This window comes from Oncorhynchus clarkii, chromosome 20, assembly GCF_045791955.1.
Source record: "Oncorhynchus clarkii lewisi isolate Uvic-CL-2024 chromosome 20, UVic_Ocla_1.0, whole genome shotgun sequence".
In the NCBI taxonomy this organism is placed as follows: domain Eukaryota; kingdom Metazoa; phylum Chordata; class Actinopteri; order Salmoniformes; family Salmonidae; genus Oncorhynchus; species Oncorhynchus clarkii.
In genome coordinates this window covers 23,351,060-23,368,419 of record NC_092166.1, presented here as the reverse complement: position 1 = coordinate 23,368,419, position 17,360 = coordinate 23,351,060, and the positions used below count along the sequence as shown (strand labels likewise).

The following is a 17,360-nucleotide window of genomic DNA, read 5'->3' as shown; positions in this document are numbered from 1 at the left end:
CCAGTGAAGGGAAATCTTAACACTACAGCATACAATAACATTCTAAACGATGCTGTGCTTCCAACTTTTTGGCAACAGTTTGGGGAAGGCCCTTTCCTGTTTCAGCATGACAATGCCCCTTTGTTGAGATCGGTGTGGAAGAGCTTGACTGGCTTGCAGAGAGCCCTGACCTTAAGCCCATCGGACACCTTTGGGATGAATTGGAACGCTGACTGCGAGCCAAACCTAAATGCCCAACATCAATGCCCGACCTCCCCAATGCTCTTGTGGCTGAATGGAAGCAAGTCCCAGAATGGAAGCAAGTCCCTGCAGCAATGTTCCAACATCTACTGGAAAGCCTTCCCAGAAGAGTGGAGGCTGTTATAACAGCAAAGGAGGGACCAACTCCATATTAATGCCCATGAATTTGGAATGAGATATTCGACGAGCAGGTGTCCACATACTTTTGGTCATGTAGTGTATTTGTGGTATGTACAGTTGAAGTCGGAAGTTTACATACACTTAGGTTGGAGTCATTAAAACTAGTTTTTCAAACACTCCACACATTTCTTGTTAACAAACTATAGTTTTGGCAAGTCGGTTAGGACATCTACTTTGTGCATGACACAAGTAATTTTTCCAACAATTGTTTACAGACAGATTATTTCATTTATAACTCACTGCATCACAATTACAGTGGGTCAGAAGTTTAATACACTAAATTGACTGTGCCTTTAAATAGCTTGGAAAATTCCCAAAAATGATGTCATGGCTTTAGAAGCTTCTGATAGGCTAATTTACATAATTTGAGTCAATTGGAGGTGTACCTGTGGATGTATTTTAAGGCCTACCTTCAAACTCAGTGCCTTTTTGCTTGACATCATGGGTAAATCAAAAGAAATCAGCCAAGACCTCAGAAAAAAATGGTAGACTTCCACAAGATTGGTTCATCCTTGGGAGCAATTTCCAAATGCCTGAAGGTACCACGTTCATCTGTACAAACAATAGTACGGAGGTATAAACCACATTGGACCACGCAGACATCTTACCGCTCAGGAAGGATGTAATGTACTTTGGTGCGAAAAGTGCAAATCAATCCCAAAACAACAACAAAGGACCTTGTTAAGATGCTGGAGGAAACAGGTACAAAAGTATCTATATCCATAGTAAAAGAAGTCCTATATCAACATAACCTGAAAGGCCGCTCAGCGAGGAAGAAGCCACTGCTCCAAAACTGCCATAAAAAAGCCAGGTTACCGTTTCCAACTGCACATGGGGACAAAGATTGTACTTTTTGGAGAAATATAATCTGGTCTGATGAAACAAAAATAGAACTGTTTGGCCATAATGCCCATTGTTATGTTTGGAGGAAATAGGGGGAGGCTTGCAAGCCAAAGAACACCATCCCAACCGTGAAGCACGGGGCGGGGGTGGCAGCATCATGTTGTGGGGGTGCTTTGCTGCAGGAGGGACTGGTGCACTTCACAAAACAGATGGCATCATGAGGCAGGGAAATTCTGTGGATGTATTGAAGCAACATCTCAAAGCTTGGTCGCAAATTGCTCTTTCAAATGGACAATGACCCCGAGCATACTTCCAAAGTTGTGGCAAAATGGCTTAAGGACAACAAAGTCAATGTATTGGAGTGGCCATCACAAAGCCCTGACCTCAATCCTATAGACAATTTGTGGGCAGAACTGAAAAAGCGTGTGCGAGTAAGGAGGCCTGCCAAACTGACTCAGTTACATCAGCTCTGTCTGGAGGAATGGGCCAAAATTCACCCAACTTATTGTGGGAAGCTTGTGGAAGGCTACCCGAAACGTTTGATCCAAGTTAAACAAATTAAAGGCAATGCTACCAAATACTAATTGAGTATATAAACTTCTGACCCACTGAGAATGTGATGAAAGAAATAAATGCTGAAATAAATAATTCTCTCTACTATTATTCCGACATTTCACATTCGTAAAATAAAGTGGTGATCCTAACTGACCTAAGACCGGGAATTTTTACTAGGATTAAATGTCAGGAAATGTCACTCTGTATCTGACAGAGTGTTTATTTACCTGTAGTTCCTTCATGAATGTATCCTCCTCCTCATCCTCTTCTTCATCCTCCTCTTCCTCTGGCTCAGCTGAGGCTGTGATAACAGATGTGGTTTGGGGCTTGGGCTTGACCTCTGGGGGCTGTCTGGTGGGTTTGGGACTGGGTTGAAGGAACACCGCCTCTTCATCGTCCTGAAGGGGATAGTAAAACACTTGAAAACTGTCTTGAATAAATTGACACTCTATCCCCCACTAGGTCATATGTGCATAGTCTGCATACTAAAGATTCCGTTTGACTTGCAGTGTTACAAATATTATGTATATGAATGTTGGGTCACATGTTGAATGCTTATTTCTAGACACTGAGGTTATCCTTTTGAAGACAAATGTCTTGGAATGCTGCTTGACTAGGGAAACTGCCAAACAAATTAGTCACACACCCGTGTGGTGGCAGCTTCGTTCCTGGTAGTAAAGACGACTTCTCCAGACCTCCCTGTGGTCAGCCCTGGGCTTGATGGTGAGGTGAAGAACCTCCGTGGTGGGGGCGGTGGAGGGGACTTCCCTGCTTTCTCTGGGCTGTTCCTCATCTCTCTCTCCACACTGGGCCTGCGAGGCTTCTCAACCATAGGCCTGTGTGGTCGCTCAGGGCTGCCCTGAATAGTCATCTCAGAAGCCACATTAGCTGGCTGAGTGGGTTCTGTCAGACGACGACACACAGACACAGACAATGTACGGTACTTTACAAAACAGAAAATGATATTAATATATCTTCGCATTTAGTCAAGATACTAATCCTAAACTGAACCCAAATAAAACAGAACACATGTCCTTCCATAGTTTCCAACATTTTAATGGATCTATTAACTTCCAAAGTTTCTTACCTGGAAGAGATGCCTCAGTAGGTTCAGGAACATCCATCTCGTCTAGCAGTGGAGTGTTGAGGGGCATCTTTGGGTCTGGGAGGGTCTGGGGGAGAGATGGCTGGTCTGGAGCTAGGGGTGGATTGGGAGACTGAGACTCACTCCTCCCCGTCTCGGTCAACTCTAAGTCAGGGATGGCCATCATTAGGCTGGCCTGGGCCTCCTGGAGAATCTGATCAAACTGACTCCCAGCAGAGGTTGCTGATCTCTGTGGTGGCCTCCCCTCCTCCAGGTCCCCCTCTCTCTCTGCAGCCTATGTGGTGGGAGAGAGAGGCCCAGACATCTCAACTCATACCAATCTGAAATTTAGACGCACTTTGCTGAGATTACTTTCTGAGAGAACTGGCAGAAGCCTATGATTAATCAGTTATACTATGCTCTATGATTATATTACACAGTAAGTAACAGACCACTGTGGTTTATAGACACTCTCCAGTTCAACCTAAGACACATTGTCTCATTGAAGTCAATTAGATAATTGCTGAGAATATATATCAGACGGATGACTACCTCAATGTCCATTACTTTGTTTTTGATGCTGCCCCTGTTGGTTTGGTTCTCCGCTGAGCCAGGTGGTTGTGTGGTGGTCTCAGTGCTGCTAGCCGTGGGGGCCGGTCCATCTCCGCACCAGGTGATCATTCTCTTCTGCAGGGCCGGGCTGTTCTCCCGGCTGCGGGGACTGACCTTGGCCACGGTGGGGGAGTCTCGGCCATGGGTGGGGGTCAGCGGGGGGCTGGGGTGGTGGTGGTGCGGCAGGGCCACTGAGTGCTGACACGGTTGCATATCGACGGGAGAGCTCTTCACACGGTGGATGACGACAGGAGACGTGGGGGCCATGTCTGGCCTGACTGCGGGGTTCTGGCCCTGGAGCTGGGGTAGGGGCGGTCTGACAGAGGACCTGGGCTGGGGATTGGGGGACTCCACGGTGGGGCGATTCCTCAGTGGGGGATCGGACTGGGCAATGGCAGGCTCTACAGCCCCCTCTATGAATGCTTTGGCTGCTCCAGGCTCGGGATCGTGAGGATGATTCTCTGTGACACATCTGAAGGGAACGCAGCATGACTTTATTCGACTACTCAGATCATCAATCATCCTCTTACATGTTATGGAGGATATACAGGGGCAGCATGTACCTTCTGAGACCGCTGAGAGCTTCTGTCAAGGCTTTAACCCTCTTAAGCATGCTGTCCATCTTGTGAGGCTCCTCCTTCAGAAAGTGCACTGCCTCTACCTCCCCACGCAGAACTGTCCGCATCTTCCCCTGGAGGCTAGGAAACTCACCTGACGAAGGGAGGGAGGGAGAGGGGGAGGAGGTAGTTGGGCCATCAATCCAAATGTTGTCACACATTCAAAGAGGCATCAGCTAACCCTTACCTTAAAACATGACATAACTGGCTGTGAATAACTATTGGATTTGATTAATGCTGCTACTGTGGCTGTGGAATAACTTATGCTATTGGTAACTCTGCTTGCACAACATTGCTTGCACAACATCTTCTACCTGTGGTCATTGATGTGCTAACCTCTAGCTGCAGCCCCAGACAGTGCTCACCTTTAAGCCCAGCCAAGACCTCTCCCACCCTCCTGAGGTTGACAGCTCCCTCCTCCACATCCCTGAGGGTGACTGACAGCTGACCTGGGCAAGAGGACAAGTCTCTTCTCAGACAGTCTACGTACTCCTCCAGCTCCCTGAGAGACATAGGTTAGGTTACACATTTGGCCATTACATTACAGTAAAAACAATTGTCATGCTTGGAATGACAAGGAAAGACATTGGAGATTGGCCTGGCCCTATGCTGTGATTGTGTTCACTGCGCAACAAATAAATTGTTCAGTTTTTCCCTTCTCATAGGGCTCATAGGGCTCATAGTAGCCTCCGTAGTTTTTGCATGGTGATTTCTCCTAATGTAATAACCAGCAATAGACAAGATGGCAGAAAACATTGAGTTCATGACATGCAATTGATTTCAAACTTTTTCAGTATAATGTTATAGATAAGATCATGTTTAAAAACCTAAGCTTCCCATTACCCTTCGATACAGTTTTAAGCTAGCCCTGATGTTATGCCAGGAGGGAAGTTCAAACATAAAGATACAGTGTTGCTGACAGAGTAGAAACCTGTTTGACATGCTCAGTCAGAAGCTGTTTGTTGACAACAGTCTGACAAGCTCTGTGTCAGCTGCTGCAATCAAAATACTCAAAACAGGTGTTTAACAACCAGATGCAGAACAATGACCATGACTAATGTAAACTTATTTTAGTCAATTAGTCAATTTGCTGAAATGGTCGAATGTAAAATGACCATAACGGTTGGATTCTTCTGAAGCAACAATGCTTCATCCAAAGTCACAGAGCAAGTACATGCATGTCTGGACCTAAAAGGGACTCACTATCCAAAATAACTACGGTAAGCGTGAGAAAGTGTGACAAATAGCTGTTTCCCAATATCTGTTTTCCCATCCAAACAGTGCTCTCAAGATTACATAACAGCTACATACAGTATATGATAACAGTTGTTCAACAGGTTTTTTCTAACATTAATTTAGTCCAATGAGCTGACATTGACTCCATTATTTAACTCTCCTATCACAGTCTGTAACACAGTCCCCCCAGATCACAAGGGAAACAGCCTCACTTGCATATTTAAACATTGTGCAACATTATTAGACATTTTTGGCAGAACACCAATGACTCATTCCATAGCTGGGATACTGTATGTACCACATTCCAGGTCAGAGGAGGCTGGTGGGAGGAGCTATAGGAGGATGACTCATTTTTGCATAACATTCGTTATATCACTGGAAACCGATTGCATAACCACAGTTGATTTATTAATCCCACTTTAGCTGAAACTAATTGCGTAATTATATTACTTCACATTTCAACATGAGATAACGCAGTTAGTTCACAATGTTAGTTTCAGCAGCTGCAGTTTTGCCACATAAAAAAAACAAATATGGCATCTGGAGCAGATTACTATCGTCTGATTACTGTTTATTGTTCCAATTGTGAATGTTGAAAGGCTACCATAGCACATCAAATTAGAATTCTGATCCAATGCTTTAAAATCATAATATTTAAGTATGCAAGGTAGCATTTGGTTGGACGGTGTATACCATGTGTATCCTGTACATACGACTAATAACACTTGAAACTCGAACTTGGAAACTAAGATCATATTATTTACTCTTTTTTGACTAGCACCAAAGAGTATGCAAAAGTAAGATAGGCAAAATAGAGTCAATGCCCTCATTAAATGTCTATCCTGTCAATCAGTTTGTGGGGCTCTACAATACTTCCAAACCCTTACCTGAGCTGGGCTAGTACTCTCTCCTCCATGGCCAGGTACTTGTGTCTCTCCTCATCCACTGTGGTCCTCTGTCTCTGGGCAGGCTCTGTCTCATGCTGCTGTCTCTGTAAGGTCTCAGACATCACTCCAGTCAGCTCCTGCTCCGCTCTCTTCAGCATCACCCTCACACTGTCTTGGTTCTGCATCTGTGGATAGATCATCAAACCCACTGGTCTCAGGACTCTCAGTGGTATTACAAACAGTATATCTAATGACTTATATACAGCTATTTGATGGATGAATGTGATGAATGTAATGGCTGAACTTGTTTTTGGAGAACGACATAAAAACCTAATTAAGATGTACTGTATATATGCAGATTTGGATGATCGTGATGTGTGGCTTGAGTACCCAAATCTGTTGATCACATACAAAAATACACCTCGTAAAAATATGCACATGTACAGGTAACTGACAAAATAATGGAAACACTTGAGTAAACAAGGGATAGAACGTCTATTCAAAGCAGGTTCTTCCAAACAGGTGTGGTTCCTGAGTTAATTAAGCAATTAATATCCCATCGTGCTCAGGGTCATGTATAAAAATGCTGGGCAGGCCATTATTTTGGCTACCATGGCTATGCCCCCATACAATGACAAGGACTTCATCCACAGGGCACGAGTGGTCACTGAATGGTTTGATGAACATGAAAACGATGTTAACCATATGCCATCGCCGTCTCAGTCACCAGATCTCAACCCAATTGAACACTTATAAGAGATTCTGGACTGGCGCACCATCAAAAAAACACCAAATGATGGTGGAATAATGGAGTCACATCCCTCCAATAGAGTTCCAGATACTTGTAGAATCTATGCTAAGGTGCATTGAAGCTGTTCTGTCACTTCATCAAGGCACTTTATTTTGGAGTTCCCTTTATTTTGGCAGAGTTACCTGTACATTGTATCTATGCAGATAACGGATTAATGTAATGTGCAGGTGGCTTGACTACCTGTAGCTGTCTGAGATGGTGCAGCTGCTGTCGCAGATCAGTGACGTTCCTCCTGACAGTGGTCAGTGTGACCTGCAGGGCGGGGTCAGGGGGATGGGCCTGAGAGACTAGAGCACTGGCGGCGTCTGCCAGGAGGGCAGGGCTTCTGGCTGCAGGAACTGGTGACACTCCTACATATCAGATCAGTTAGACACAACTCTATGAGTAACTGTAATGTGGGATTAAAATAGGGAAGATACAAAATAACTTTCATTAACCATGTATGGAACAACAAAAAAAACGAATACAACACTGACTTTGTAACACTAATATAGTTGTGTAATAACAGTTACCTGCACTGTTGTTTACATGGAAAGGAGAAGCAGTCCTCCCATCTCTCTCAGCTGGCCCAATAAAAAGTGCATGCTGAACAAGGCCAGCAAGACTGGCGATCTGTTGTTCCATGGCCTTCATTCGCTCACTGCCAAAAAACAATACATGTTTGGCCCAAAACAATACGGTGCTACCTACGTAGTTCCCAATACTGTGCTATGTAATTATTATTATTTTTTTAATATTTATTTAACCTTTATTCAACTAGGCAACTACGTAGTTCACAATACTGTGCTATGTAATTATTATAATTTTCTTATTTTTTATTTAACCTTTATTCAACTAGGCAAATCAGTTAAGAACAAATTAGTATTTACAATGATGGCCCAGGGACAGTGGGTTAACTGCCTTTTTCAGGGGCAGAACAACAGATTTTTACCATGTCAGCTCTGGGATTAGAGCCAGCAACCTTTCGGTTACTGGTCCAACGCTCTAACCACTCGGCTAACTGCCCCCCCAAACAATACATTGTTAACAATACAGCGCTATTTACTTCACAATACAGTGCTATGTAGTTCATAATACTGTGTTGTGTCGTTAGTTCACAATACAGTGCTATGTAGTTCATAATACTGTGTTGTGTCGTTAGTTCACAATACAGTGCTATGTAGTTCATAATACTGTGTTGTGTAGTTAGTTCACAATACAGTGCTATGTAGTTCATAATACTGTGTTGTGTAGTTAGTTCACAATACAGTGCTATGTAGTTCATAATACTGTGTTGTGTAGTTAGTTCACAATACAGTGCGATGTAGTTCATAATACTGTGTTGTGTCGTTAGTTCACAATACTGTGCTATGTAGGTCATAATACTGTGCTATGTAGTTCATAATACTGTGCTATGTAGTTCTTAATACTGTGCTATGTAGTTCACAATACAGTGCTATGTAGTTCATAATACTGTGCTATGTAGTTCATAATACTGTGCTATGTAGTTCATAATACTGTGCTAGTGTATAACAATATTGTGTTATGTAGTACTGTGCTATGTGCTATGTTCATAAAACCCCAAGTTCAAGTGGTAGTTTGCCTCAGACTGCCCAGCCCTTCTCTCTGTTTTTTGTCTCACCTGGTCTGAGGGTCATTGGGGGTGAGGTGACCCTGGAACAATTTGTCGCCATGGTGCCCTGGGGGGAACTCCAGGAACACAGGAGAGGACACAGAGGACACACCACCCCTGGTCCTGTTCACCACCTCCACAGTATTACCATTACTCTCCCTCCGCAGGGACCGGCGAATAGGAGACCCTCTCTCCGGGGCCACAGGGCCATGGTTGTCAATCATCCTGACCTCATTCACTCTGTGAGGGGAAGGTGGTGGGGTTTTGGTGCCGAACGGCGGTAGTCCCTGGTTTTCACCATACCTCCGGCACTTCTGCCTGTAGAGGGAGTGCTGCTGCTCTGAATTCTCTGGATAGGAGGCTGTGGACTTGCCCGAAGCCCAGAGGAGGCCACCACCCATGTCGACCACGTCCCCCGTGTGGCTGCCCCCCTGTGAGGAGGCGATACTCAGCCGGCCCTCCTGGACAGCGTAGGGGTCAGTGACGTTGACATACAACCCGTCGGCACGCACCAGCGCCATACTCTTACTGCTCAGGTCCTCATCAGGTTTGACATCTCTTCTCTCCAGGATGGCGCTGGGGCAGGGGGTGACAGACCTGCTAGGTGGCCCGCTGGACATGCTGGCCCTGGGGAGGGTGGCACTGCCTGGCACCCCTCCCCCAGCCTGGTGACCATAGGGGATCCTGGAGGGGGAGGAGGGCATGGAGCGGGCCATGGGGGGAGACATGGACCCCTGAATGGCGTGGACAGGAATGCGGGTGGATTGTAAAGTGTGGACAGGGCTATGACTTCCATACAGTATCTCTCTTGGTATCTGTAGACAGGAGGAAATTCAGAGAACATATCATCTTAAAGTCAATGGAAAGAGACTAGAAAAGCCTGCTAATACAAAACTTGATGAGCTATGCAGAGAGATTCTCAGTCATTAGGTTAGCGGTATGTCTGTGTCCTCAACAATTAATCTATAAAAAACATCTTCTGTTGTCCCTCCCTGACTGTCATACATGTCAAAATATTACCTTCAAAATGACAAATCGCAGACAGAACGAGGATCTGTTCTGACAAAGGCCATATACAGAGTGTGAGAGAAACAGAGAGGAAAATCACATCCACAAAGGTTGAATGGTACCATAGCTAAACAACACTGTCATGCCTCGCCATGTACAGAGCAGACACAGAGCGTTTGTTGTGTTCACTATGATTGCAGGACAAGATCAATATGCAGTATGAGGTACTCCTAGCATGACCATTGCATTGACATATAATTCTCCCTGATCTGCCTCTTTGTCTGTACTCACTTCCGAACCTTTTCACAACAACATTCCAAAAAGATTGTTTACATCATCATACTGCCAAATAAAATGGACTTGTTTCCGTGAAACAGTCAATTAATGTTGATGTTTAAACATACAGCACGGCTTTACGATGACCTTTTTTACAAGGAGCAAGTATGTGCCAAAGTTGAAAAATGTAAGAGCACACAGTAATCTTTGTAGTAATGGTGCAAGCATGGCAATCATGAATCTGCGCTCAGTGTATTCTCCATGGCACTCACGGGCTACGGTACAGTGAAGTAATCATTGTAACAATTATCATCTGGGTGATTTTTAAATGGGCACATATGCGAGTAAAATGGTTGCACTGTAGAGCCCTCTGCAGCTAATCTTTTATTTTTTTACCTCCAATTTCATGGTATCCAATTGTTAGTAGTTACTGTCTTGTCTCATCGGTACAACTCCCGTACGGGCTCAGGAGAGACGAAGGTCGAGAGCCATACTTCCTCCGAAACACAACCCAACCAAGCTGCACTGCTTCTTAACACAGCGTGCATCCAACCCAGAAGCCAGCCACACCAACCTAGCGACCTGGTCAGCATGCACTGCGCCCGGCCCACCACAGGAGTCACTAGTTCGCAATGAGACAAGGATATCCCTACCGGCCAAACCCTCCCTAACCCAGACGACGTTAGGCCAATTGTGCGTCGCCCCATGGACCTCCCAGCCGCGGCCGGCTGCAACAGAGTCTGGGCTAGAACCCAGAATCTCTGGTGGCACCGCTAGCACTGCGATGCAGTGCCTTAGACCACTGCGCCACCCGGGAGTATTTACTGCAGATAATCTAAGCAAATGTAGGCTAATAATTGAGGAATATTTTTTTTTTGTACACTCTTAGAAAAAAGGGTTTCAAAAGGGTTCTTCGGTAGATACCTTTTTGGTTCCAGGTAGAACTATTTTAGGTTGTATGTATATAGAACCCTCTGTGGAAAGGATTAAACCTGGAACCAAAAATGGTTCTTCAAAGGGTTCTCATATGGGGACAGCCGAAAAACCCTTTTAGGTTCTAGATAGCACCTTTTTTAAAGAGTGTACATACACTTCAGATCATGTACTGTAGCAAATCTAAGCAAAAGTACAGTAGCCTGATAGTTGACTGTAGTCTCAAGAATATACTTCTTATAGTACTCACACTCTTCTTAGTCCTCGTGCTACATGCTTTACCTTCAGCAGTTCAGCAGATTTGAACAGTGATAAGAGAGTTCTACAATGGTTGCATGATGCAAGAGAGGTGTGGGCTAACTTGGCTCTCTGCTATTTCATAGGGATTGTTTATTCCCCCTTCATAAGGTGGCGTGTCATAACAGATACAACTGCAATTTGAATATTCCAGTATTAACCCTAGAGTCAAAGAGGTGACCTCATTTACAACGACCGCAAATAAAGTGACATAGAGTATTAAACCGATTGTATTTTTATGCAAATAAGAGAGCAGCTCATTCATACACAACAAGCCATCTGCTATGTTTGCTATAGTTATAGTATTTTGTGCATAATTCTAGCAGAATTATCTTCATGACCTTTTGAGCTTAACATTGATACCACAATATTTCCACAACAAAGCACACATACATAGACAATTAACATACACTCTTATAAAAAAAAAAGGGTTCCAAAAGGGTTCCGCGGTTGTCCCCATAGGAGAACCCTGTTTGGTTCCAGGTAGAACTCTTTTGGGTTCCATGTAGAACCCTCTGTGGAAAGGGTTCTACCTGGAACCAAAAGGGTTCTACCTGGAACTAAAAAAGGGTTCTTCTAATGGTTCTCCTACGGGGACAGCTGAAAAACCCTGTAGGCCTGCTACAATGGAAATATTTTCTTGTTTCCCCCCATTAACCTTTGCTCATCCTGTGATAAAACAACAACAATATTTTTAGAGCAAGGCATTATCAATGTTATCTGCTCAGAAATACCCCAAAACACATACCCCATCTTTGGAACAACATGCTGGGCTGACCACCAGTGGGTACAGTAATAAACTTAAACAAAGCCACATTTTCAAGCTGCGATGCATTCCAGACCAGTGCAAAAGTGAGATCATCTTTCATCCATGGGGCCTAACGGTCTCTGTCTATCTATATCTGAGGTGATCTCTCATAGGAGAGGAAGATCTGCGCTACCACTAAACTCACATAAATACTCTGATCATACAGTGAGGTGAGCCTGATTTAAGGTGCGAGTTAAATCAAGTAGATCGGAGGATCAATCTGAGGATGGTCAGGCAGGCTCTTCCTCTGGTGGAGGTTCGACGCGGTACGTCTATCCATCAATCTAACAGGACGCTCTGGAAACAACAGAGCAACAGGACATCGGATCCCTAGGCATTACTTCTCCTCAGACCACAAAACAACGTGCTGAAAACAACACCCACCGAAGGAATTTGAGCGCTTTCCCAGTAGGATTACATGCCTCCCAATCCCTCATGGCACCCTGGCTCTGTGATAAAGCTGATAGTTGGAAAAGAAAGACTCTTCTCAAGCCTCTACGCCCCCATCCAGTGCCCAGTCCCTGACAGCTGCTGAGAAATATGATGCAAATATGCCATTGTGTAATGCAGCAGGATATGAATAACACACGGTACTCTTTGTCAGACATATCCAAACACAGCTTCAAATCGAATCAAATCAAATTGTATTTGTCACATACACCGAATACAACAGTGGAATGCTTACTTACAAGCCCTTAACCAACAAAGCAGTTTTAAGAAAAATACCTAAAAAAACTAAGAAATAAAAGTAACAAATAATTAAAGAGCAGCAGTAAGGTAACAATAGCGAGGCTATATACAGGGGGTACCGGTACAGAGTCAATGTGCAGGGGCACCGGTTAGTTGAGGTAATTGAGGTAATATGTACATATGGACTATGTCACTATATTGTAGACAGCCACTATCTGGAGAAAGAAACAAGATACAATATCATATGACTTTCAACAGTTTGTTGAGACATATCTTATGTGGCTATGGTATTCTATATATTCTATATGACATTAACTAAATCAGTGGCGGTCAATAATATCCTAATGTTGACATTTTGTTGCTGTAATAGAAGTACAGACAATTCTACTGTAAATACTTGTCATTTCTAATCCAGAATGGGAGCTTGCCTCGAAAGGATCAACGTAGTAGATATTACATTAGTACATGTAGCATGGTTTCAAATCAGTCCAATGTAGTGATCCTATAACATGGCTAATGTGATTATTGGATAAAAGACAGTTACGAGAAGAGTGAGTTTATCATATTATCAGGATCATGGTATACTGACTGGTACTACAGGGGATTCCTGTCATGTCAGAGAGGAGTTCCTGAAAACAGAAAGCTTGATCGTGTTACCTCAGAGAAAAACGAAAAAAATGCTAATAGTAAAAAGACTGACATTTCCTAAAAAGGATCACATTTAATCAAGATCGTCTGCCCAGTGGATTCTAGAGGCTCCAGGATATTGGTTCCTCTGACTAGGAATCTCAACATCAGCAGGAAACCAATGCAGAGGGGCATCATAACTGCTTATTAGGGTATACCCAAACACAGAAGAAAAACCCTGCTTCTGATCCTGCTTCTGCTACAGTCGAGAATAAACAAGGCTGCTTTTATCCCTGTGCGTCTCAGCATGATGTCTAGTTTGAGAACAGACGCCTCACAAGTCCTCAACTGGCAGCTTCCTTAAATAGTACCCACAAAACATCAGTCTCAATGTCAACAGTGAAGAGGCGACTGCGGGATGCTGGCTTTCTAGGCAGAGTTCCTCTGTCCAGTGTCTGTGTTCTTTTGCCCATCTTAATCTTTTATTTTTATTGGCCAGTCTGAGATATGGCTTTATCTTTGCAACACTGCCTAGAAGGACAGCATCCCGGAGTCGCCTCTTCACTGTTGACGTTGAGATTGGTGTTTTGCAGATACTACTTAATGAAGCTGCCAGTTTAGGACTTGTGAGGCGTCTGTTTCTCAAACTAGACACTCTAATGTACTTGTCCTCCAATACTTTTCGACTTTTACTCAAGTAATATTTTACTGGGTGACTTTCACTTTTACTTGAGTCATTTTCTATTAAGGTATCTTTACTTTTACTCAAGTATGACAATTGGGTACTTTTTCCACCACTGTCCCCTGGTTAGGGATTTAGGAGCGGAAGCTTCCTTGATGTCAAACATATTGCACTAGACAGCTAGATTTAGGCGACTTAGGGGAGTTTGTGCGCTTGGCTGTGTTGCCGTGCAAGGTCAGGCTTCACTAACCCTGCCGTCGGCATTGTTGGACCTTGCGTTGCTGCGATTGAAGGCGTGTGCAGGGTCTTTGTGGTACACCTTCAGACAGCAGCCAGGTGTGATATTTCTGGAAAGAAGAAAGACACGTCAAAGTTACACTGGTTGAAGTAAACACAGGTCGTCGCCATCTAACAGCCTAACAGTGAACTCCACTCCACTGTATAACTGGAAACCCTTCCGGTACTATATTCATCAGTCTACTGTAGTGTCTGTGCAGATTAGGGTGTGGTCAAGACAGACACCCTGTTATCAGCAGCACACGCTCAGACATTGGCCTCTTCTCTAATTTCCTCAACAATACCACGTTTAATGCCTCCCTGCCTAAACTGAAAGAGCAGGAGGTGGAGTATTATTCATGCAGCGCTTTGGACGCTGAAATGCCAAAGTAGAGACAAAATGAATTGCAAGCCTCCCCTGTAATTTGAAGATCCATACTAAAATATGGATTGCTTTAACAGCATAGATAGGACATAATTTACTCTATTACTATATAGTAGTATACATGGTGCTGTACACAAAGCTTGACAATCCCTTTTTTGCCCAACCTCAACATAGAGTAGCATTAGGTAGTATCATATTACTGTACCCTGTAATCCTTCAAGTGTTGCACTATAGACTAGCATAACATGCTTATTGGAGGGGAAAAGTCATTAAAAAAAGTAAAGTCATAAATATAGCTAGATGAACTCACCTGACATCAGTTAGCTCGTAGTATATATTTCTTGTGTCATCCTTGATGTAGACGGCCACACTGGGAGACTCCAGCATCTTTATGGTAAGCTGATGGGGGAAGGCACTCACAAACAGAGCCCTGACGGTGTCTCCACTGGTGATTTCATTGGGCATCCGGATCTGCTTGGTCTCCTCTGCGTACTGCAGGTACAGCACACCTGGAGAGGTGAGAGAGAGAGAGAGAGAGAGAGAGAGAGAGAGAGAGAGAGAGAGAGAGAGAGAGAGAGAGAGAGAGAGAGAGAGAGAGAGAGAGAGAGGGGGACAGAGACAGGGAGAGGGAACATGTGAGTGCTCAAGGAGAGTGATTGTGTGAGAAATTGAGTGATAGAGAAAGCATGTTGTCACACACTGAGAGCCTGTGTGACACAGAGCTTGCAAGAAAGAAAAGTCCTGAAAGCTCCATAGTACCTACCTAGTGATCTGTCCCTGGTCTGGTTGGCAGAGTGGATCACCGGCAGGCTGGCCCGTGCCCGACAGCCCCGGGTGAAGGCAGCAGGACCCTCTCCCTCTGACATGGTCTCCTTAGACTCCAGAGAGACCACGGAGAGGTGCTCCAGTTGCTCCCCTACACTGGGCGGGGGGCTGACAGAGTGCGGGGGGCTCCTGACCTGGAGAGGCAGAAGGAGAAATTAAAAATTGAGGAACAGTCACCAGCACACACTCACTAAAATCCTGTAGTCAAAGATGTGGTGTATTCAACCTTAAGCAATGTCTACTTCCACTGCATGACTGTGAAACATGCACACACACACACACACAGTAAGTCTTTAAGTCAACTACAAATTTGTAATTCTCGCAAAAACCCCCCAGATATAATGGACTGGTGCTGTATGTTTCATGTCTTCAAAAGAAGGGACATGTTTAAGTTCAAAAGCCACCAACAACCTTTCAAAATTAGAAGAAAAAAACCCAGATGATTTTGCTACTATTTTGTGCCCAATCAATCACGTGTGATGTGAATGTGTCCCTGATGCATCCTGCATCTGTAGGGGGACTTTTGGGGACATCTGCAACCTGATACAAACACACACACACACACACACTGAGTCACTCACTGCATTTACATTTTAAGCTTGGCACTGACTGGGCTATGGTGACACACTGGTGAATAACCACCTCAGGCAGCTCTATGGATCAGAGCGCCCTGTCCACTTCACTTTTACTGGCATAATAATCATTACATTACAGAATTTGTTCTTGACTGACTTGCCTAGTTAAATAAAGGTTCCATTTTTTTTAAATAAAAAAGTGGGAGTAAAACCATGTACCACACATAATAACTACAGACAGGTACAGTGTAACTACAGTGTAATGACAGGTTCACATTGTGATAGTGCTTACAGCTTGTACAATAATGCAACAAAGTAAATGTAGCACATTGTAGCTAGTACATGTTAAAGCCAGTGTCACTAAAGTGGGACTCACCGATCTGACTATCAAAGCTTGTATTAAGGTCCCCTCTAGAAGGACCTTGCCATTTCTGAGGGGTGAAAACAAAAGTTCCACTTTGTTCAGCTACAAGCCTCTCAGACCAAGATGGACTCAGCCTGTCAAGAGTTCATTAGAACAAAAACACTTCCAAGTGTGCCCCCAAAACGTATGGACCCCATCTACAATTGCATACCTTTCCACCATAAGGTAGCACTCAGTTACTATTCAAGATGTTACTAATAGTGAAGTGAGGGGAGAGCGCAGCACAGTGAGCCCACTAGGGAAGAAAGCTGGGTCCAAGCATTAGTTTGCTCAAATGGCCCACTTTGATCTCCTCTAATCGCTGGCAGAAGCATGGGCTTCTGAGAGACCAGAACTCCTTGAACTCAATTGTACAAATGTTTTATCCTCAACCCCTCCCTTTTAGTGCAAACCATTAGAATAATCACACTGGGTAACAGGTGGATGGATGAGCATTTTACTCCCACAGCAATGTTGACATAACCACATAAGAGGAGGGCTATGGTTACACTGCTCAATTTTTGGACTTTATGATATGTACCCATTGACTCTTGAACATAATTTATAAATGTGCCTTATGAGCTTAGTTCAACTGTCATACCTGTTTTACTCCAATGTTTGTAAACAAAGCAAATATAGACAAACAAGACTCAAAACATGGTTAAAACTATAATTAGTATATCACGGATGGTCAGTCCTTGCATCCATAGCTCTGTCTATTAATGTAAGAGCGGTTACATTTGTACAGCCCCATCCTTCAGCTTTTAACGAAACAATGGCGGGCAGCCAATCAGCAGCTGAAACAATTAATGCAAATATACAGTGATGTGCTTGGGGTGTATTTGTATTTATTATGGATCCCCATTAGCTGCTGCTACTCTTCCTGGGGTCCAGCAAA

At 44.0% G+C, this 17,360-nt stretch overlaps 1 protein-coding gene across 1 annotated transcript in view; it reads right to left on the bottom strand.

The window, feature by feature from the left end:
- The window catches only part of LOC139376094 (sickle tail protein-like), a 51,055-nt gene that overhangs the window by 10,568 nt on the left and 23,127 nt on the right, over positions 1–17,360 (bottom strand). Inside the window, 13 exon segments of the mRNA XM_071118274.1 lie at positions 2,046–2,216; positions 2,465–2,721; positions 2,906–3,197; positions 3,455–3,986; positions 4,078–4,225; positions 4,497–4,633; positions 6,255–6,439; positions 7,246–7,415; positions 7,578–7,705; positions 8,687–9,492; positions 14,249–14,345; positions 14,970–15,168; positions 15,423–15,618. Of these exon segments, the coding sequence (XP_070974375.1) occupies positions 2,046–2,216; positions 2,465–2,721; positions 2,906–3,197; positions 3,455–3,986; positions 4,078–4,225; positions 4,497–4,633; positions 6,255–6,439; positions 7,246–7,415; positions 7,578–7,705; positions 8,687–9,492; positions 14,249–14,345; positions 14,970–15,168; positions 15,423–15,618 (3,318 nt within the window).